The 22,130-nt window shown below is 40.0% G+C and overlaps 5 protein-coding genes across 5 annotated transcripts; 2 read left to right on the forward strand and 3 right to left on the reverse strand.

The window, feature by feature from the left end:
* Positions 1 to 386: 386 nt before the first annotated feature.
* MELLADRAFT_75787 (uncharacterized protein) lies at positions 387 to 1,377 on the forward strand (the record flags this gene model as incomplete). The annotated part of the gene is made up of 3 exons (XM_007416356.1): positions 387 to 711; positions 824 to 962; positions 1,061 to 1,377. The coding sequence occupies 3 exons, from the start codon at positions 430 to 432 to the stop codon at positions 1,117 to 1,119; spliced, it is 480 nt and encodes a 159-aa protein (XP_007416418.1).
* A 1,710-nt stretch (positions 1,378 to 3,087) lies between these two features.
* On the reverse strand, positions 3,088 to 5,082 carry MELLADRAFT_111955 (uncharacterized protein; the record flags this gene model as incomplete). Its single annotated transcript, XM_007416446.1, has 6 exons — positions 3,088 to 3,497; positions 3,817 to 3,855; positions 3,926 to 3,964; positions 4,048 to 4,086; positions 4,160 to 4,496; positions 4,573 to 5,082. The coding sequence occupies 6 exons, from the start codon at positions 5,080 to 5,082 to the stop codon at positions 3,088 to 3,090; spliced, it is 1,374 nt and encodes a 457-aa protein (XP_007416508.1).
* Positions 5,083 to 6,696: 1,614 nt separating this feature from the next.
* Positions 6,697 to 11,337, reverse strand: MELLADRAFT_93689 (uncharacterized protein; the record flags this gene model as incomplete). The annotated part of the gene is made up of 24 exons (XM_007416445.1): positions 6,697 to 7,109; positions 7,196 to 7,234; positions 7,313 to 7,564; positions 7,639 to 7,677; positions 7,747 to 7,785; positions 7,865 to 7,903; positions 7,978 to 8,010; positions 8,089 to 8,124; positions 8,207 to 8,245; positions 8,324 to 8,362; positions 8,439 to 8,474; positions 8,550 to 8,585; positions 8,669 to 8,680; positions 8,786 to 8,824; positions 8,904 to 8,939; positions 9,016 to 9,051; positions 9,135 to 9,146; positions 9,252 to 9,290; positions 9,368 to 9,388; positions 9,480 to 9,515; positions 9,599 to 9,637; positions 9,727 to 9,765; positions 9,841 to 10,765; positions 10,843 to 11,337. 24 exons carry the CDS (start codon positions 11,335 to 11,337, stop codon positions 6,697 to 6,699), a joined length of 2,769 nt encoding a protein of 922 aa, XP_007416507.1.
* A 1,023-nt stretch (positions 11,338 to 12,360) lies between these two features.
* On the reverse strand, positions 12,361 to 15,331 carry MELLADRAFT_79269 (uncharacterized protein; the record flags this gene model as incomplete). Its single annotated transcript, XM_007416444.1, has 7 exons — positions 12,361 to 13,074; positions 13,133 to 13,314; positions 13,388 to 13,783; positions 13,870 to 14,227; positions 14,335 to 14,723; positions 14,808 to 15,187; positions 15,258 to 15,331. Coding segments are annotated over 7 exons (2,074 nt in total), but the record flags the coding sequence as incomplete, so codon positions are not given.
* Positions 15,332 to 18,376: 3,045 nt separating this feature from the next.
* MELLADRAFT_67914 (uncharacterized protein) lies at positions 18,377 to 21,250 on the forward strand (the record flags this gene model as incomplete). Its single annotated transcript, XM_007416357.1, has 1 exon — positions 18,377 to 21,250. One exon carries the CDS (start codon positions 18,377 to 18,379, stop codon positions 21,248 to 21,250), a length of 2,874 nt encoding a protein of 957 aa, XP_007416419.1.
* Between the last annotated feature and the right edge of the window lie 880 nt (positions 21,251 to 22,130).

The raw sequence follows: 22,130 nt of genomic DNA on the forward strand, positions 1-22,130 counted from the left end.
GAGCTTTGGATCTTGAGGGAAACTTGACTGAGGAAATCGGTTTGAAGATGGCTGAGATGCCGATTGATCCTATGATGGCTAAGATTGTAAGTGGGCTTTTTTCTTGATGAAACGTTTGAGCGGTCGGATTCATCTTTCGAGATATGTGATTGATATTTCTCTGTTTTTTACAAAAAAAAAGTTATTGAATTCCGAAAAATTCGGTTGTTCTGAAGAAATTTTAACAATTGCTGCTATGACTTCAGTTCAGGTAATTAGGTTCAATCGATTGATCTATTTTCCTGTTCCAAATCATAACCTGATTCTCAATTCTTAAACACTAATGTTGATCTCCACATTTCTGGCGGGGGCGGGGTGATCCAGAATGTATTCATGATCGGAGGAGAATATGATGTTGAAGGAGAATTAAGTAAAAGGAAGTTTACAGTGATGGAAGGAGACCATCTAACCTACCTAAACGTTTATAATGCGTTTTTGAAAGTAGGTAAATCGACGGCTAAATGGTGTCAAAGGTATAGATTGAATTTTAAAGCGTTGAGTAGAGTGATCAGTATTCGAAACCAACTTGGGCAATATTTAAAAAAGTTTGGAATTAAGTTGGTGAGCAGTGAAGATCAGCTCATGGTTAGGAAAGCTTTGGTGAGTGGGTATTTTAGGAACTTGGCTAGGTTTAATTTGGATGGCAGTTACTCTAGTGTTCGAGATGGGACTGTAAGTTTTTGTTTTGATTATGTTTCACTTGTTTTGGATTGGATTGGATTGGATTGAACTGATTGGAGGTTTGGTTTTTTTGGGGATGTTTTGGGCGGGTGTTTGGATTCAGATCTTACATGTTCATCCTTCTTCTGTGATGTTTAATCGGAAACCTGAAACTGGTTGGGTTATCTTTCATGAAGTCATGGAAACTAAAAAAAGATTTATAAGAGATTTAACTGTGATTGAACCGGATTGGTTAACTGAACGTAAGTGAAATGGATGATTTGGTTGAAAAGATCTAGTTGAAATTAAATTGAAATTTGTTTTCTTTTTTTATGAATGGATGAATGAATGAATGAATTAGTTGCTGGACATTATTATCAGGTTTTGGATAAGAAGGCTCGGGTTGATGGTTCGAAATGAAGATTTGTTTTGGGGGTTTAAAGAGTTTAAGATAAGTATTGATGTGTACATATATACCTCAAGCTCAAGTTATATATATATGGTTTGTATATGATTGGAATTAGTGTTAATATATATATATATATTTAGTTGGGTATAAGATTTGATCTTTTCAAAAAAATGAGATGGTATGGAGATTTAATTAAAGAAATCAAAAAAAAAGAAATCAATCAGTTTTGGGTAAAGAAAAAATGGGAAATGAAGTTGAAGTTGAATATGATTTGTAGACTAGGAGAGAATTATGAAGATTTATGAAGGCTTGAAGGCTTGAAGAGGAACTAGAATTTTGGGATATGTGAGGTGATCTTGAGAAGGTGATTAACCATAGTTGGTCATCAAGAGGATGGTTAAACTTGAAAGAAATTGAAACTTTCAAATCAGGTTAAGAATTTGATTTCAATGGCTTAAGGGCACGTTCACTTAGGGCGCGTTCACTTAAGCAATTTCTGGTGAGAAATCACATTCTGCAAAATTTAAAGTGTCTATTTGGGGGTGTATGTTTCATTTTTGCATTAAAAATTTTACAGAATGTGATTTCTGGTCAGAAATTCCTTAAGTGAACGTGCCCTTAAGCAATTTCTGGGGAGAAATCATATTCTGCAAAATTTAAAGTGTGTACATATTTGGTGAAGCATGTTTCTTTTTTGGATTAAAAAATTCACAGAATGTGATTTCTGGAAGTGAACATGCCCTTAAAGTCAACCCATATATGTACAACATCAATTTACACTACCTGGAGGTAGCCTGCCTTGAAGCTTGCCAATGGTGGCTTGATGAATGTTTTAGGGAAAACCCTATTTAACTAGAGAAGATGATTGTAAAACATAAGCTACCTATGATGTAAGGGTTCCAGTAGAGGTAGCTTTAAATCTATAACACTTTATAAAAGGCTATACCACACACAGACACTGTACTTGCTCAGTCCAGCCATAATGGAGATGAGGTTTAGGTCTCAGAGTGGGATTTTTGGTGAGACATGTTTTGATTGATTTCTGGTCAGAAATTGCATTCTGCAAATGTCTTGCAGTATGGTTCATTTTTGCATTTTAAAATTTACAGAATGCATTTACTGTCCAGAAATTGTTTAAGTGAAGGTGCCCTTAATCTGTTGAATGATTTGATTCTTCCTAAATACAGAACATTTTATCCATGGTCCTCAAACCTATGCAAAAATTTGTGCAAGTTTTGTACAAGACATCAATAGTTCTTGCACTGATCTTGCATGTTGGTCTCATATGGTTTTTGTAAACACAATATGTAGTTGGGGTTGTCAAAAAATTCAATGCACAAGATTGGTGCATGAAATCTTGCACGGATCTTGCACATTGATTTTGCATGGTTTTTGCACAGGTTTGAGGACCTCAATTGAAACAGGTTAATGAACTTCAGGGCCTGATCAGTGTCAATCAACTCAATTGGCTGTATGAATGTGATAAAGATGATATGAGTAAAGACCATCTGGTATCATTAGATCAAGAGTGAAATGTTTGTAACATGAGGAATGAGTTTAATAAAGAATAAATTACAGATGATGAGATGAAAGGAATTTTATACATGATTAATCAATCAAATACTACGTCATTGAGAAAGTATCTCCAATGAGTAGTAAGTAAATGATTATGAGATGGACAGATGAGTTTCATATCTAGACACAGGCAATGCAGGGATGTAATTGAGGACATAGGAAACAAGTAAAGGCATATGTGGTGTTCTCTTGATTCTTGTCTAGTATGTAGAACAATTGGCAATCTAATGATGATGATGATGATGATGATGATGATGATGCAAAAATTTATGTTAAGCAAGGCACCAATTTTCTGTGAGGTCTTCCCTTGTGATAAGTTGATACACAAGATGTTTGAAGAGATTGGAGTGATATAAAGAAAAAGTTGAGTAGAGTTTGATCAAAATCTTTTGAATTGGTCATTTCTATCTTAAGTTTTGATCCCACATCTTAAGCTGTTGAGCAACATTAACTTGTAGGTCTTTCATCTTTTCCTCGTGAACGTAATTTTTGACTATAGGTACATCAAGCTTGTTCTTCAAAGTAGCCAAGAAACGATCATAGCCCTCTCTGGTGGCTGTCTCCAATGGGTTATCAAGTGCTTCCCTAAGAGTTTTATAATTATGAAGATGATCTATTCCAGATTTTCTTTTTTCAATATCATAAAGGATTTCCCAATGATTAGTAAATTTTTGTAAATGTTTTTTGACTTTTCCTGCCAATAAAAAATTCAACTTGAAAACTTTATTAAAGATTGTGTTCCAATTTTCTCCCCTTTGAATTAATTTCCAAGCAAGCTCAGTGATGGCTAATTGACTTTGATCTAAAGAAACACCTGCATAGATGTATTGGATTTAAATCATTCTCAGATTTTCTTTGATGTTGGGAAGTTGAACTTGAATGTAGACCTAACATTCACATACCTATCGGTTCTGCCGAAGTTTGAGATGTTATTATTGATTCTTTTTTTGTGCGAATAGAAAAAATAAAGAGGAAACTTGTTGAGTATTAAAACATGATAGCGCCTTGGAGGGATAGCAAACATACCACGAAATGTTGGCCGAGGAACTTGCTCAAGAGTAGTGGATATAGGAGATCAAATTCAGTAACACCGCTCTAAAGGATAAAACTTGAGAAATGTTTAATGAGCTCACTTTCTACCTGAGATTGTAATTCAACAGGAGGATGGTAATCTGATGAATAAAGATGATCAATTCAATAAAATCATTTGTTGCACTTCAAGGATGTTTCTAGATTTCTCACCTTTTGATGAAGCTTGTACTCCTTTGAGCGAAAGGTTTTCTGATCAACGAATAAATCAGATTAGATTGAGGGCTTTCTGATGATAGGTCTTTGAAAAGTTATCCACAATCCAAAGGACCCACCTTTCAGCGCAGCTTGTGCCTTCGTAGGAACATGGTTTTCTGATCAATGCACATCCAAGTTAGTTGGCCGCATAAAATTATTGCGCTTCGGTACGGTCTGTAGAGCCCTCACCTTTGAGCGAGGGTTGCGCTTCCTTAGTGAGAGAGGTCAGATGTTTAACTAGTGGATTGTCTTGAAAATCAATCAAAGCATCGTGATAGATTTCGTCATCCTCATTTGAATTGTGGTGCGGAATCTTTGTCGCCTGATTAGCCATCGATTCATCAAGATTGCTTGTCATCATATCAGGTATTGATCTATGAGTCGTTTTCGTCGCTTGATCGGCTGTCGATTCATTCCCTTGATCAGCTATTGATTTATCACTGGGTGAAATACCATTTGAGCTCGAAGACTTTGACACACCAGTATGCGATCTGCTTTGAACAATATTACGAAAGCTTCTTATGGTCTATTAGACATGGCATATGAGTTTCACCTCAGCGGTCGTCGCATGGTTATTTCATGGATCAAAGAGAATTACTAACAGATTTTTGGAGCGAAGAGAAGCCTTTCATTATTCTCTTCCACCAAGATTTCAAACTCGTACATAAGTGAATTGACCACCATGAAGTCTTCACTTTATCTAATTCTTTTCCTTTTCCACCAATTGGGGTGGTAGTTGACGCGCCAAACCTTTCTAGCTGCTCATCGCCTAGTGGAACCTCACGATTCAATCCTGACACGAAGTCTCCCTCTGAAGGTGTGATTTTCTTTCTCCCAAGTTCATCAGATAATGAACCTTTAACTTGCAATGGTGAAGTACTTGGAGATGAGTGAGACTTGAGCGTAGTCCGTAAAGATCCAACAGAAGCCATTTCCTTGGATTCAGGTATTGATGATTCTAGTGCCAAGTGTGTGACAGCAAGAGCTCGTCTCCCAAATTGGGCGCTGGTATTGTACTTCGCATCTTCTGTAGGTATACATAATGAGCTGGCGAAATATAGGTTCCAGAAAATGAGAAAAGTTCTCAGATGCAGATGTCTTCGATGATGCATTGCTGATGATGGGAACTGGATGACCACCCGCGAGCTTGGTATGTATATTTCGTAAAGGCAAATAGATAAAAGCAACTAAAGAGTGAACTTTGACAAAAACTTATCCCATCCTGAGTCCGAGAATCCGTATGGCAGTTTTGCGGAGGAGATCATGCATGTATCCCAAGGCTTTTCACGCAGTCCCAATCCTCAACGCAGGGAAGACAAAAGTGATTCCAGCGTAAGTTGAGCACATGTATATAGGAATTCAATCACCTCGATGAAGCTCAGTAGGTGTTGTATATACACTGCGTTGACATCTTTAACAATGCACCATGAAACGTTTGGACCGGTGATACCCACATCCATCGAGATTCCCGTTCAGATTTCGCGCTTGCGTGTATTATACCATATGAATGCTCACTACCACTATGACAGCCATCGGCTTGCGTATCCGCCCGCAATGAATAATCGTCCCATCGTCAGGTGATCAAACGAGATGAGGACTGTGTTCTTGACTGGAGATCTCAGGCATGATGATTTCTGCGTGAACTAAATCATGAGTACAGTCACGCAGACAAGGAGGATATATTACAGGTGATGAAGATTTTGAGGAGTGAAGTGTACAAAATGAATTTGTGAAAAGCGAATGAGATCAAGATTTGACTTTAAATGTAGAGCAGAGAGATTCAACAGACGATTCTCACGAGGGCCATTGCCGTCCTAAAACCTAAAACCAATCATTGACAAAGAAATGGCTGGCCCTCAACAATGTCTGGAACTTGATGCCAAGGGCGGTCAGCAATATATCCAGATATGCCATCAATTGCACAGCGTTGGGACAGACTGTGAGGAAGCCTTGATATGTCTTTTACAATTCAAGGCTTATAAAACTGTTTATTTTTGATGTATGCCTTGCAGTCAAATACAGGGAGCGATATGGAATAACTTTTATGGTTTGTTTTGGGTATCTTCCAGGCCTATGAGCCAATAAGTCCCAGGCTGATATTTCTAGTCAGGCATCTTTTGATTGTCTGTCTGTAATCATTTAAAAATTGTGAGTTTTTTGAATATCTGATAGCTCCTAGCTATGTACACCATATGCTTTAAAATATGTGGAAGATCTCATCAGGTCAATCAGCTACAACATATGATAAAGCCGATCTGGCCAAATACAATCTGAATTCTACTGGAATAAATATGAAATATAGTAACGACAGTTTTGGGTTCCATAAGAGAATTCTATACATGATCAATCAAACAACTGCTAGGTCATCGACAAAACTTTACCAATGAGTAGAAAGGGAATGATTATGGGATAAGAGACTAATGAGTGTGCTATCATAACACAGCAGATGCTATCAATGAGTATATAGAAACCGAGCAAAGGGACATATATTTTCTGTTCTCTCGATTAGTATTCAGTAGAACAATGGAAGATGTGATGCTGAGATTGCAAAACTACCGAATGACAGTCCTTCAAAGATAGCATGTTTTATTGGATAAAGGTACAATTTTTCGGTCTTCAGGCGTAGTTTTCGTGAGGGTTTTTCTTAGTTTGTGTGATACACTAGATTTCGCATGAGATTGGAGTGATTTAGACTTGAAGTTGAGCGGGGTTTCTTCAAGTTTTTTCTATATTTTACTTTTGTCCCAGTCCTGAAGCTGTTTGGCGATGTTTTTCTGAAGCTTTGTCATCTTGTCCGCTGTTGTGATGGTTTTGACGAAAGTTTCATCCATCTTACCCTGCAAGGTAGCTATGAATATATCGTATCCTTTACGGGTTGCCGCGTCCGAAGGTTTATCAAGAGCTTCCCTGAGAGTTTTAGAATTTTTAAGATGGTCCACCCCAGATGTTCTTTTCGCAATTTCATATTGAAGCTCCCAGAGGTCCGTGTACTTTTGCAAGTGCTTCGACCCCCTTCCCGCCAATCCCAATGTCCAACCAGGATATAGTTTTTCAAACACAGTGTCCCATTGCTCTCCTCTTCGCATCAGTTCCCAAGAAATCTCAGCGATTGCTAATTGACTCTGTTTTACAAGATAAGCTGTATGGGCATTGACGTTGAGTCATCGTTAGATTTTCTCAAATGATGGTAAGATCAACTTCAATTTGGATACACCTATCACATACCTTTTGGTTTTGCCAAACTTTTAGCTGTCAATTCTGTGTCTTTGTGGGCAAAGAGAAGAAAACGTGAAGATATGAGTGCTAACATAACACAGAGCGTTGGAGAGATAGGAAACATACCACGAAACGTAGGCCTAAACACGTTATCAACAGCAGTCGATATGGGCGGGGTGCGAGTTGATGTTTTGGTGGCAGCTGATGATGGGTTGGATGCGCGGACATTCGAAAATGGCTCGGCTGTAGATGGCAATGGCTTGGCGGAGATGGCATGCAATGATGCTTCGGGGGTATCCGAGATTGATTTGGAGACGGGGGCAGCCAAAACTGGTGCAAGGCTAGCTGGTGATGCGTCGGGATTTGGGGAATGGGTTCCTGATCAAGCAAGATATCATAATCAGTAAAACCATTCCCACCAGAAGAACCAGGAAAACCTTCCAATGACTCACCTTCTAGCGGAACTTGTGGTACAGTGGGAGGATGGTTCTCTGATCAATAAAAAATGACATTTAGTTAAATGATTCTTCGCTCATGGAAGCTGTTTGCAGGTCTCTCACCTTTTGGAGATGCTTGTGCTTCTTTGGGCGAGAAGTTTTCTAATCAAGAAATATAAATCAGCTCGGCTGGAAGGGATTCAGATTCGTGCATTTGGAAATGAAGTTTCAGAGTAGCCACCTTTTAGCGCAGCTTGTGCTTGGGCAGGATTCTGGGTTGCTGATGAATGAGCCAATCAAATCCAGTTAGGTCAGTCGAATTGATTGCGCTTAAAAAAGTTCTCGAGCCCTCACCTTCAAGTGAAGCTTGTTCTTTCGTGGAAAGGACTTCTGATCGATAGAAGGATCAAAATCCGTCAGATGGCTTCAGATTCTTGTGCTTGAAAAGGTCCTCAGATCACTCACCTTTTGAAGCAGCTTGTTCTTGGACAGGGCGGGTGTCTGATGAATCATCAATAAATGGATTCGATTCAGTATGATCATTGAAAGGGTACGCAACAAAAATTCATTCTAAGGCCCTCACCTTTCGGAAGGACTTGCGCTTTTTCAGGGGAAAGTTTTTCTAAATAACGAAGAAATGAAATTTGATCGAGAAGGATTCAATTTCCTGCAATTGAAATTGGAGATTTGAAGTGTCCACCTTTTAGCACAGCTTGTGCTTCGGTAGGTATGTGGTTTTCTGAAAAATAAGCAAATCAAAATTAGTTAAATCAGTCGAAATGATCGCGCTTGAAAAAAGGCTCTTGAGCCCTCACCTTCAAGTGAAGTGTGTTCTTTTGTGGAGAGGTTCTCTACGCAATGCATAGATCAAATTCCGTCAGAGTTCCAGTTTAGTATGCTTGAAAAAAAATCTTCAGATCACCCACCTTTTGAGGCAGCTTGTTTTTCGGCAGGGAGGGTTTCTGATCAATCATCGAGAAATGAAGACAATTCAGTATGATAATTCAAAGTGTATGCAATTCAAAATCGATTATGGAGACCTTACCTTCGGGAACAACTTGTGCGTCTTCAGGGGAAAATTTTTCTGAACAACGAAGAAATCGAATTGAATGGAAAGTGGTTCAAATTCCTGCATTTAGAAATGGACTTTCAAAGTGCTCACCTTTCAGCGCAGCTTGTGCTTTGGTAGGGACATGGTTTTCTAATTGATAAGCACATCAAACTTAGTTGAGTCAGTCGAAAGGATCGCGCTTCATCATAAAGGGTTCTCGAGCCCTTACCGTCAAGTAGAGCTTGCTCTTCTGTGAAAAGGTTTCCTAATCAGTAGATATATCAAATTCCGTCAGAGGGTTTCCGATTGTTGTGGTTCAAAGGTATATTGAAATCACTGACCTTTTGAGGCAGCTTGTGCTTCGGCAGGTAGGGTTTCTGATGAATCATCAAGAGATGGATAGAATTCAGTATGATCATTCAAAGTGAACGCAGTCGCCAAATGCTTCTGAAGCCCTCACCTTTCGGAAGAACTTGTGCTTTCTCAGGGGATTTTTTTTCTAGACAGCGAAGAAATCAAATTCGATCGAAAAAGATTTAATTTTCTGCAACTGAAATTGTAGTTTTAAAGTGCCCACCTTTTAGCGAAGATTGTGCTTGGGCGGGTGCATGGTCTTCTGATCCGCAAGCAAATCAAATTTAGTTAGGTCACTCGAAATCATCGCGCTTGAAAAAAGGGTTCTTGAGCCCTCACCTTCAAGTAAAGATTGTTTTTCTGTGACGAGGTTTTCCAATAAGTAGATACATCAAATTCTGTTAGAGGGTCACATATTCTTGTACTTGTGAAATGTATTCAAATCACCCACCTTTTGGGGCAGCTTGTTCTTCAGCAGGGAGAGTTGCTGATCAGTCATGAAGAAATGAATACAATTCAGTATGAATGTTCAAAGTGTACACAATTAGAAATTCCCTATAGAGCGCTCACCTTTCGGAAGACCTTGTGCTTTTTCAGGGGAAAGTTTTTCTAAAAAACGAAGAAATAATATTCAATCGAGAATGGTTCAGGTTCCTGCACTTGAAAATGAAAATAAAAATTGATCTGTAAGAGCGCACCTTTTAGGGCAGCTTCTGCTCCGGCGGGTACATGGTTTTCTTATCAATAAGCAAATCAAATTCAGTTGAATCAGTCGAAATGATCACTCTCGATAAAATTTTTTGAGCCCTAACCTTTGAGATGAGGTTGCGGTTCCGTACTAAGAAAGGTCTCATGTTCATCCGGTATATTATCTTGGAATTCACTCAAAGCATCGTGGAATATTTCGTCATCCTCATGTGAATGATCATGCGGAATTTTTGTCTCCTGTTTAGCTATTGATTCATCGTGGCTTCTTGTCGCTTGGTCAATTGTGGGTTCGTGAGCAGTGGTTGTCCCTTGATCAGCTATGGTGTCGAGAGGAGCTTTTGTTCCTTCTTCAACTGCGGATTCATGAGGAATTTGTGTCGCCTGATTAGCTATCGATCCATCATGGCTTCTTGTCGCTTGCTCGATTGTGAGTTCGGGAGGAGTGGTTTTCCCTTGATCAGCTATGGTGTCGAGAGGAGTTTTTGTCGCTTTTTCAACCGCGGATTCATGAGGAGTTGTTATCGCCTGATTTGCTATCGATTCATCATGATTTTTTGTCACTTGTTCAACTATGGGTTCATGGGGAGCTGCTGTCCCTTGATCAGCGATGGTGTCAAGAGGAGTTTTTGTCGCTCCTTGAACTGCGGATTCATGAGGAGGAGTTGTCGCCTGATTTGGTATTGATTCATCATGATTTCTTGTCACTTGTTCAACTGTGGGTTCATGAGGAGTTGTTGTTGTTTGATCAGCTATGGCGTCGAAAGGAATCTTTGTCGCTTGTTCAACTGTGGATTCATGAGGAGTCTTTTTACCTTCATCAACTGTGGAGTCATGAGGGGTTCTTGTAGCTGGATCATCGATAGATCCATGAGGAATTTTTGTCACGTCATTCGCTATTGTGCCATCGAGAACTTTCGTTCCTTCATCGATTGTTGATCTATCACTGGGTGAGATCACATGTGAGCTGGGAGACTTCGATAAAACAGTATATGGTCTGCTTGGTATAATTTTACCAAAGCCTCTTTTGATCTATCAGACCAGGGGATGCGAGGTTCACGTTAGCGGCTGAACATGAATATTCCTTAGAACAAATGCAAATTACTAACCGATTTTTGAAACGAGCTGAGATGATTTATCACTGTCTTCCACCAAGATTTGAGAATTCTGGGTAATTGATTTTTCCACCACGAAGAGTTCAATTTATCTAATTCCTTTCCTTTTCCACCAATTGAGGTGGTTGACGCGGACTTTTCCAGCTGTTCTTCGCTTCGTAAGCCCCAAGGATTTAATAGTGGGACCGAATCTCCTTCCAAGAGTGTGATCTTGTTTCTCCCGAGTGAACTGGATGATAGAGCACTGTTCCTCAGTGATGAAGTAGTTGGCAATGACTGAGACTTGAGCATAGTCGGTAACAAAGAGACCGCTTCTTTGGAATCAGATGATGATTCGATTGCCAAGTGTGTGGCAGAAATTCCTCGTCTGCCGAATTGAGTGCTGGTACTGTGTTTGCCATTGTCTGTTGGTATAACTAATGAGCTGGTAAAATATATGTTCCAGAAGATGAGAAAGTTTCTCAGATGTAAATGTCTTCGATGATTCATTGATATTATTGCAAAGGATTGAGTCTATGAAAGAGCGTAAAGTCGGTGCGGGTCACTGGATGTGTAAGATTGAATATTTTGAAAGATCAGAGAAAAGGAACTAAAGAGGTAACTTGGACAAAAACTTATCCCATCGTAAGTCAAACAAGTCTTGTGATATTGTGGAGTATGTCATGTTGTATTCGAAGCTTCTTGACGCGTCCCAATCCTCAACCCGGGGAAGACAAATGTGATTCCAGACTATTCGGGACGTATGTAGGAATCCAGTCTGGATGAAACTGATGAAACTCGGCAGGTGTTGTATTGACACCGCGTTGGTATCGTCAGCAATGTGCACCATGAAACGTGGCGACCGGTGCTACCCACATCCAGATGTCCATCCATCCAGTTCCAGTGTATAAGATATAAGACCGCTCACCGCCACAGTCGTCGCGCACCCGCCCACACTACATGATTTTCGCATCGCTTGGTGATCGAACGATTACGAAACGAGTACAGAATTCTCGAGGATTCCCAGAAGTGATCAGGAATAATGATTTCTACGTGAACTATCCAAGGAGGACCAGCTTTGAGGAGTTTCCTGGAGTTTCACAACCGTAGTGTCATATCCTGTTCAGGCACTTGGTGGTTTGTGGTAAGTCGGCGAGATAGATGCGGGATTTTACGTCCCACCGTTGGAGTCTAGACGTCACAAATTTTGGGATAATCGCGAATGATACTGGAAGTTGTTGTGAGGATTTTATAGCTTTCGACACTTTGAATGCACCGGTTTGTCTGTCAGATTTTGTTGTATTATCCATCTTGTATTCCAAAGCTGACATACCTCCGTTTGGCGCGCATGGTCCTCTTGGTCTCAAGCAGGTCTTCCCCATGTATTTACAACTGAGGGGAAATGGAACAGATCATGCTTGGTTCTTGTTCACCTGATCAATTGGAACAGCTTGAGGTGGCCTTGAAGTTGCGCTTTGCACTTAAGATGTAGAGGTTTATGCGTGGTTTAATATGAAGGGCTTATGAATGTTTGTGTAATTTTATTGATAATTACTGCAAGTAGATCTCAGTGTTTCCCATGAAATCACAATTCAAAGTCTTTTCCTGAAGAAATAGATTCAATAGAAAACTGGCTGTCAATGAACTAGTAGAACAGTGTGATTTCCTTCAATCACTTCCAAAGCAAGTAAAATCATGATTAGGAAGCCTAATGCTCAAAGGCAACTACACCAGGTGTTGTTGGCGAATTTGCTACACACTAATTTCATGTTTTTCAAAAACTTCTATTTAATATATCACTTGAATACATTCAAGATAAGGTGTATCTTGTTTTCCTGCCCGCTGATAAGGAATGGGGATAGTAGTATGATTGGGGTAGTAGATCAGTATAACTTGCTTTTGATGTTATAGACCATAGATGTGATCAGATTGAGGAAACCAAAACCGATTCTCTAAGGATCTTCAACAATATCTGATTTTTTAGGCTTTGGCTCTTCCTTGTTAGTAACCCCGGACTCAGACTTAGATCTTGCATCACGAGACTTTGACTGTAGCTTCAAGTTTTTGTGTCCATCATGTCGTAGTTTCTGACCTTCTGAAACAATCGCATTCGAACTTGAATCTTCGTCTACTACAATCCCTAAGCCTTCCTCAGCGGCTAGAGATACAACATGCTCGAGAGGTACGAATCCATCGTGATCGACATCGAGTTTATCGATGAGGACTTCGATCGCTTCATCCGATGGTCTGTTTTAAACACATCAGTTACTTTTTCTGCTGATGCGAGAGGCTGGGTACCACTTACCGATGTTTGATTACACCAAGTCCTTTCCGTAGATCATCGACACTGATGTTTCCGTCTTTCCCGATATTGATCTGATGCATCCTGTTTCCAACTTGAGTGTCGTACTCTTCTAGTTGAGTGTCAATTTCGTGAATCATTTTCTGGATACTCTTGACCAGTCCTGCGGATGCGGTGTTCTCGGGCTATAATGGATAGTTGCAAAATCAAACGTATGAAGACGACAACAGTCTGCTCAATTTCAAAGATCAAACTTACATCCTGTGCTGCCTCTTGATTCTCTTCAACCAATTTCTTCAGTTCAGTTTTCTCATGTAAGACACTCGATTTCGCACTCAAGATTGATAGAGCTTCTCCAAGCTCATGAAGCTGTTCAGATGTCATTCTGACGTTGTCAGGATCGACTGCTTCGGCTTCTGATTTACTTTCAGGTATCTTATCTAAAGCAACCTCGACCACTTTTTCCATCTTCTCCAATTCTTCAGCCTCTGCCTTTTGACTTCTTTCAAGTTCACGTTGAGCCTTTCGTGCCTCTTCTTCTCTTAACTCTTGTTCGCTTTCATCTGCAATAAGTTCTTCCTGTTCTTCCAAGACCGCGAGACGTTGCTTGTTGGTCACCGTGTCATGCGAAACTTCCAGTTCAGCTTCGTTAAGCTAGATAAAGTCAAATGATTAGCCTCCGGTTAGTTTCGCGCGGTGACACATTTGACTCAAATGACGAAGATAGCTAGAGCACCCACCAAAGTGTCTGGAAGACTACTCAAGGCATCCTTGAGGCTCTCAAGAGTACTATCACCCTTTTCACTATCACCGCCTCGGTTGAAAGCAAAGGCTCGACCAAGGATCAAAAGAGTTGCACTAAGTCCACGGTGAAGATGTAAATCGATCCACTGTTCTAATTCCTTTCGAAGTTCAGCTTCATCTACGCCCATTGATCTTATGCCACGGGATTGACATGCATGTCGCAGCTCAGTTCCCGAGAGCGATTCGATTCCTTCGGCATCGATCAAGGCGTCATCTGCTGCTAAATGTCGCATTCGGTTACGGATCGTATAACGTAGGAAATTATCAGTTCCGAAAGCATTGATGTTCATATACCTAATTCCAAAGCAAAGAGTGATTCGAAAGATTCGGGTTTAGCTTAGATGACCGTGAAGATGAACCGAGCGAGTGGAATGACATGAGATTTGAAACAATCGACTCACCTGCACATACTAACGAGTTGAGGACGCGAAAGATTATCAAGGGTGAGATCGTCCTCAAACAATCGAGCCACTTTAACCACATCATCCATACTGGGTTTTTCTCCTGTACTACGAACTTTTCTAAAGAATTCTTTAAATTCTTCAGTTTCTTTGACTCTTTTACTCATTCCACTCTCTCGTAAAGTTTCTTGTAAGAACTTGGCCATCTCGAGTCTGACTTTTAACAACTTGCGCTTCTTCTCTAGTTCTTTAGATTCATCTCGGAATGTTGACGGTAGCATGTTGGGGAACAGTTTGAGTGCAACTGGTAGTAAAAGTTCCATGAAAGGAACGATGAGGAAGACAGAGAACGGGATCAGCCGTAATAAGTCGGTTGTAGTCCGTTTAAGCTGTTCGAAGGGGCATAGACGATATAATCAGTGATCTGCTGAGCTGCTGACTCAGGTTTGGAAGCCTGATGAAAAAATACACACTTGTCGTTTCTCTCTACGTGTCAATTTTTTGCCTCTTAATAATTTCATTTGATATTTTGCACTCAGTCGGATTTCCTTTCCTAAAAGCTTCGTACCATGCCAATAATGTGAAGCTTCTGTTTTAACTTTCACCCATATCTTTTGCATTCGAGTTTGATCGGAGGCAGAAGGACGAGAGACAGCTTTCTGAGATGAACTTTCATCTTTCTCTTGATTCGCCGGTGAAGAATTGAAACGAGATGGAAAGACGAATGAGTCGATTTTTTGAAATCGATGTTGAAGAAGGGGGGAATGAGAGGAGGCGAAAAGGAGAGATCGAGACGAAATGGGGGATTGGGTGTGAACCCAGTTTCGTGGTTGAAAGGTTGAAAGTGACTGATCTAAGATGAGAAGTTCATTGCTTGTGAGTATCAGGTCAACAGACTTCATCGCCAGGCCAATCTCACTTACGCCGATTTAGCAAGAGACTTCCATTACGATGGATTGCGAGAGGTGGTAGCCGTCGACAGTAGATCGCACTCATGTTGGTACGAATGAGGTGAGTTGTACAGTCACAGTCAGAAGAATGTCTGATGTTATCGAAAAAGTTTTGGCCTGAGAAGCCCTACATGCAGCCTGTAGGGTGCAGTTTCTGACTCGGATCGCTTATATCGCCAACCTCAATTTGCAATCCTGCAGGATTGCACCACAATTTGAGCAGCATTCAAAACTGCGATCGATATTGCAAGCTGTTCAGTTTGACAAAAAAATGCTGCGGCCACAGACTTTTCTCGATCACAAGCAAGCCTTCGTGGTTCCCGGCATCAGGCATAATTTTAGAATTGCGGATTATAGCCTTGCAACCCTTGCTCACAGCTTTCAACTTGAACCTCCATAAAGTCCCAAAGGTTTGCTGTTGATTCTTGCTATCAGGCAAGGAAAGAGTCAAGACTTCCGTAGTGCAATGAACACATCTCAGTGTACTGGGGCCCAAATTGCCTTGGTCCTACAGCTGAATACTCAATGGAGTCCATCAATCATATTTGACCACTCACTCCATCCAGGGCATATTCACCATTCTCTAAACATCCGATCAATTCACCTGACCACCAATCGTGACAGGAAACATGATTGCAACTTGACTACCTAAAATAAAAGTGTGAGCCAGATCCTTGAATGATAATCCTTGTGACCACAAACACACTCCCCTAGATAGCTAGATGATAGAGAGAGTGGACACCTCAACTTATGGAAGTTGAAAGCATATGCGATGCGTCTCACGGGCCAGTGGCGCTGACCCTGTTTTAGCGTTGCGCTACTCTCTTTGTTAAACTTATCAAAGTCCCCCCCGCCCAAGTAGTCAACGGCTAATGTCCTACTTTTCAACGCACAACAGCAGAATTTTTGTTCATTTTTTGTTTTTGCCCATTATGAGGGTCACAGACCTCATCAAATCTTGCTTCCAGCCGCAAGGGTCTTCATTTGCACCTTGTACATGTCCTCATGTGTTTTTAGCATCCATTGTATTGATTGAGCTCACTCATAAGAGTTTTGAAAAGTTGTAGCGGGACCACCAAATTTCATACAGGACCCCTAAAGCGTGCTGATGTCTCCAAAAACCCGGTGTCCAATAACCTCAATAGCAGCAAGTCTATGCACAATGAAGATCTGAAACCGGAACCAGAAGATGAGATTTCAAGGAAGCTGTGCGCTGCAGGAGGTAAGATCTTATGCGGTGTGGGATCCTCAAAATGGGCCACAACAAAAAGTGAAAATATTGCTGTTGTGAGTTGAAAACCATGACATTAGCCGTAAGTCCCTCCCTTGACTACTTGGGTGGGGGGGACTTTGATAAGTTTATCTCTTTGTGCACCTATGTGAAACCGCTCCAGCCAAAGGCTGGGCCCATGAGACATTTGCATTGGGAGTCACCCCTTGGGGAGGACCAACAACAAATGAAAGGGAAAAACAAAGCAAAAAGCAGGAATAGAAACAATGTCTTTTGTGGACATCACTTGAAAACCACATGGAACCAAACAGACAAATTGAGAGGGAGAGGGAGGATACTCATAACATGCTGGAGAAAATTATGGGCTTATCATAAAAAATATTGAAGAGAATTTGAATAAGAGATTGTTTTTTCATTATCATTCTGTGTAAAGGGATTTTTTTAAGAGACTTGGAGATAGATGAAGCATAGAGAACTAGAAATTGAAGATGGAACAGAACAACTGGCTACATGCCTTCTTTTAGGGTTTTGTGAAATTACGTAGGTATGTGGGTGGGTCGGTTTTTGACAAATCTACACCTGGAGAGATGTAACAAGGTGGAGGGTTTTACTTGCAAGGAAAAAACTGCCAATGATTCAATGCCTGAAGGATGAAACAAAAGGCAACACAAGTGAGAGGTTTGTCTGCTTAGCAGTGGTAGGACCACAAAGTTAGACAGGGACTTACGGCTAACCTCAAAATTCACATGTGAGATCTTTTGGGCAGATAGCCCAAAACACTCTTGTATTATGAAGCCCATTTTCCTTATTAGAAACTCCCTTCTCCCTTAGTCCAATGGTACTCACACAGGTGACTTATAATTTATCTTGTACCACTTAAAACAACAGTTTGAATGTTTGCAAGGGAGAGGGACAGGTTAAGTTCGTAGGATCATGCTGGGTGGACAACCAATACCTTTCAAGCCCCCAAACCTAACTCGTACACAACCTGTGGTTGTCCAGTTTCAAGTTTGGTTTTTTTGTGTAATTTTTATAAATTTGGACAAGTTGTTTGTAAAAAAAATCTTTGTAAAACCAACATATTGTTAATTTGGGACACCTAAATAGTAAAAACCTTCAACTTGAAACCCCCTAATCTAAGAGGGAGGCAATATTAGCATATCCTTCTAGCATTGCATAATCAAGAGCGCGCCTGTGACACCCTTCTTGCCATATCCCACTTGATTAATGACACCCATCACAATTACATATTTCCAACAGATAGAGGCATTTTTGTGTCAAAAAGAACTCTTGAGCTCTTTTGTTTTTTTGAGTTGATCAATTCATTATATCAGGGGGTTTAAACTTGAAAATCCTTACATATTTTCACTCTACAACAACTTGCCTGTTGTGGTAAAATATGTGTAAATTGTTCAAAGCAGGACACCTTTTTAGGTGTCCTGAATTGAAAATACATCTGTTTGACAAAGATAATCTTTATGAACAACTTGTTGGAATTTTTAAAAAATATGCAAAACAAATCCAAACTTGAAACCCCCTATTGGCTTAGAAGTTAGAGCCAAATGGTCTGGGTGACACATTTGAGACATGCTTTAACTAATCTTCCAATTAATTTGTGAAATGATTTCACTTCATCTGTGTGTTGGATCCAGGCACTTGAAACCACCCCTGTATCAAACTGACACATGTAGTAAGCTGCAAGATTATGCATCTCAGCCTCTACACCAGGCTTTTTTGATACTCAAATAACACAAGGTGCATTCACTTCCATATATATTGGCCAGAGTCTCATCTGTTTCTGATAAGAAACACTTTCAACTTGAGTGCACCAACTGGACTACCAACCATCACCCTTCCAAAGATGACTAAGCCTTGGTTTCTTACTCTATTGTTGAAAGTGTTTCCATTGAGCTCTGCTTTCCAGGCTGGGCCCACAAGATCAATCATCACACATGGAGTTGAAGACAGAAGTAAGGCATTGACCTTTGAAATACCACCAGGGGACAATATTTTTCATGATGGTGAAGTTTTGAACTTTGATGAAGGGAAAAAAATTCAATACCTTCCTCACCCTAGTCCAGGTTTTTTGGAAGGAAATGGCATCAAATTTCTTCAAGGGAACCAGTACTGGGATACAAACATCATGGCAAACCTTGGATCAGCTACAATTCCACCAATCCAGCCCCATTTGGGAGACCAGTTTGATTTGTTTGGTGGAAAAGAACTTCCTATGGGGGACAACCCAGATTTCTTTTCTGAAATTGAACATGATGTTCTTTTGCATGGTAATGGACAAAGTAGGGGAATTCATCAAGATGAGCTTATTGAGACAGCACAAAATCCATCTCTTCCCAACCTTATTCAGCCTACATTCCAAGATCACTGCCAAACCAAATCTCATTCTTCAGAGCAGTTCAATCTGGTTAGTGGAATTGAGATTCCAACATGGAATTGGTATCACCCACAAGTATTTCCTGAAACAGAAGATGGAAGCTGTTTGAATGGCAGTGGGAAACTTATAGGAGTCCATCAAGATGATCCAATTGAAATAAGAAAAGATCTGATTATTCTTCACCATGATCAGCCTACTCCTCATGATCACTCAATCTCAACCCGAGAGTTTGAAAATTTCATCAGAAATCATGATCACTCAATCTCAACCCCACAGTTTGAAAATTTCATCAGAAATGATCATCACACATCATTGGGTCAAAAAACCCATCTACCACTACTGGGAGCAACACCTGCATCAGTAGAAAACTTTTATCCAATTATTGACTCTAACCCCTTTTTTAAAAAAGAAAGAATCCTTGAAACATCATCACCAGCTATGCACCACAGTCACACACACAGTTTAGACACACTGGATAATGCTTTGGTTACTGCTCCAGCTAATTGCATCCAACCCACTAAAGACCTGATGGACAACAATACCCAAGGGGATGAATATGACTGGATGAATCTGGAAGATCCCCAGACAGATCAATCGATATCACACCATATACATAACTGTGGTTTGCCTAAAGAGAATCAATCCCCCCTCCAAGCACAATATAATACTGATAAGAATGACAATATTTTGAATGGGGCCTCTGGCTTGGGTGACCATGCATATATAGGTAAAAACCATCAATATGAACCTGTTGGCTTCCATGAAAGGCAATTGTCTTCTAGAAAGAGAAAGTTGTTGGATATGCAGATTAATCCCCATGATATACACAGTGGAGTTCAGGTGAATTCAGCCGTCAACACTCAAATCAAAACTTCAGCACTAAATCCAAGGAATATATACCAATTCAAGATCTCAGACCCATTGCCAGAATTCAAAAGCCCTTTGAAAAAAGACAGAAAGGGAGTTTTAACAAGATTACCCATCAATCACAGTAAATTAGGTACCAAAAGATATTTCAAATCAAATATCTCATTCAAGAAGCTGGGAATGAATGCAATCCACCTTTTCCAGAAGATGGGTAGTTTCAAAGTAGATAATGATCCAATTCTGTGTTATGAAATCCCTTTTTGGTTTCAAAATCTGAGTGAAAATCTGAAGAAAAACCTTCCTGGAGATCATATTTTGAATGTGAAAATTGCTCAGGCATTGAGAAGTGGTCAATCAAATGTTACAATGAGTTTCTTGGGGCTGCTGATGAGTTATGTTCGCCATGGTGTAGACATTGCTGTCCAGAGAGATATACTGAGATATGGATGGGAGTTCATAAAGTGGTTGTTTTCCAAGTGGGAAAAAATACATCTAAAAGAAATCAGCTTTCAAGGAAAGATCAAGGATGACAAAGCATTTGATTGTCTCAAACCTCAGTTGTTATTTGAATACTTGGCATCCAGCTCTTCACTTGGAAGTATCAAGCTCCAATTGTTTACCTCTTTGGTCAAAGAATGGAACAGTAATCGCCCTACATTGAAGCTTCCAAGTACAGATATAGGCTACATGAATCAATGGGCTCTGGGTGTTTATGATCCAGATCTTATCATGCAGGGTGGATTTTATTCAAGAGCTGGGATAGGAAACCTTGCCTGGGAGGAATTGCAATTTCCACCTCAAGAACAAATATACAAGGAAACATTCCAAGAAATATCTTGGCATTCAAAGTTTCTCTCACCTGCAGGATTTCAGCTGTGTCAAGATGTCCATATATTCTTTAGCCCCTTGCTTCGAAGACTATTAGAAATTTATGATACAGTTTACCACATTCAGCTTGATACATGTGGAAGTATAAGGGAAGAAGTTCTCAAGTCTAGAAAGCAACCTGACCTGCATCAATCAAACATGTTAAAGATTGCCAAGGCTGTGAGTATGGCAGAGTATAGAGTGACTGTGGGAGTTATAGGGATAGTCAGATTACTGTACAAAGATGTTGAATCAGAAGATGAGCTCAAGACCATCACTTCTAGTGCATGGAGTTTTTTGCAGCAAGAATTCAGTAAGTGGAGACAGCTGGACTTTGGCAGCCAGAACCTTGGGAAGTTATTTGCAGACCCAACACCATCATTGAAATGTGGAAAGTATTGGTCAGATATGGAATTAACTTTCAAGCAACTCTGGTCATGGCCAAAGTATTCTAACGACCCTATTCCTCTCCAATATGTAAGATACCTTCTACAATCCTGGACTGCTATGTTGAAATATAAGTCAGCCATAAGTCCCAGTGGAGTAACTTTCTCATTGAAAGAAATAACTGATAGAGGATTTTCAGAGTTGATCAAGGTGATTACATAAGGCACACTCAATTTGTGTGCACTGACCTGTCATCCTACAATCCTATGAATTCCAGAAGACATAATCATAGCAAGGAGATACAATCAGTTTCACAATTATTCCATGTAAATTCAACTTATGCAGTCTTTCAAACCTTTTTGCTAGAATATTTATCATCAAAGGAGGTCTGGAGAATTCACATCACTCATTGATTTTTAATCATCCCTGACTACTTAAAAGCTCCAGTGAATCACCCCAAAGCTCAAATTCACAGCTATATGTGTTGTACATTCAAAAGTTCTGTTAATCAAACCAAGATCATATATTATATGTATCACTGCATAAACTATCTCAACTTTCTCATCTTTGAACAAATATGCTTTGAAAATTATTGATGTCTTTTCTCCTTTTTTTCAATGCACTTGCCTTTTGGAAAGCTCAGAGCTCTTCCTATGCCAATTAATAAAGTCTTACTTTGGTCCTATTCTGTGTTGGTGAGTTATTCTAGAAATTATATATTACTTTGCTTCAAAATTTGTGTGTATAGTTTCATGTTAAACTTGTGTGATCCATCCTTCTCATGTCTCACATATGTCTGCTACTAACCTATAATATGCATACTAAGCTATAATCTGCATAAACATACTTATCACTTGACCAATTCATCTACATAAATACCACATGACACAATATGGAACCCCCATTTTTCCTTTCTTGCTATCCAAAACCTTGGAAAGTTGTCAAATACAGAGAACTCTTGTGGTCTGAATTTTCACCTGTGATACCAATGGTCTCAAACCTGTCCCTATATTGAGCTGGATCATGTACCAGGCTCTTGCAAGCATCATCAAGAACACACTGTCAAATTGATTCAACATAATCTCCAGAGGTATGGGTCTGG

The sequence above is a fragment of the Melampsora larici-populina genome (genome assembly GCF_000204055.1).
Source record: "Melampsora larici-populina 98AG31 unplaced genomic scaffold MELLAscaffold_60, whole genome shotgun sequence".
NCBI classification, from domain to species: Eukaryota; Fungi; Basidiomycota; class Pucciniomycetes; order Pucciniales; family Melampsoraceae; genus Melampsora; species Melampsora laricis-populina.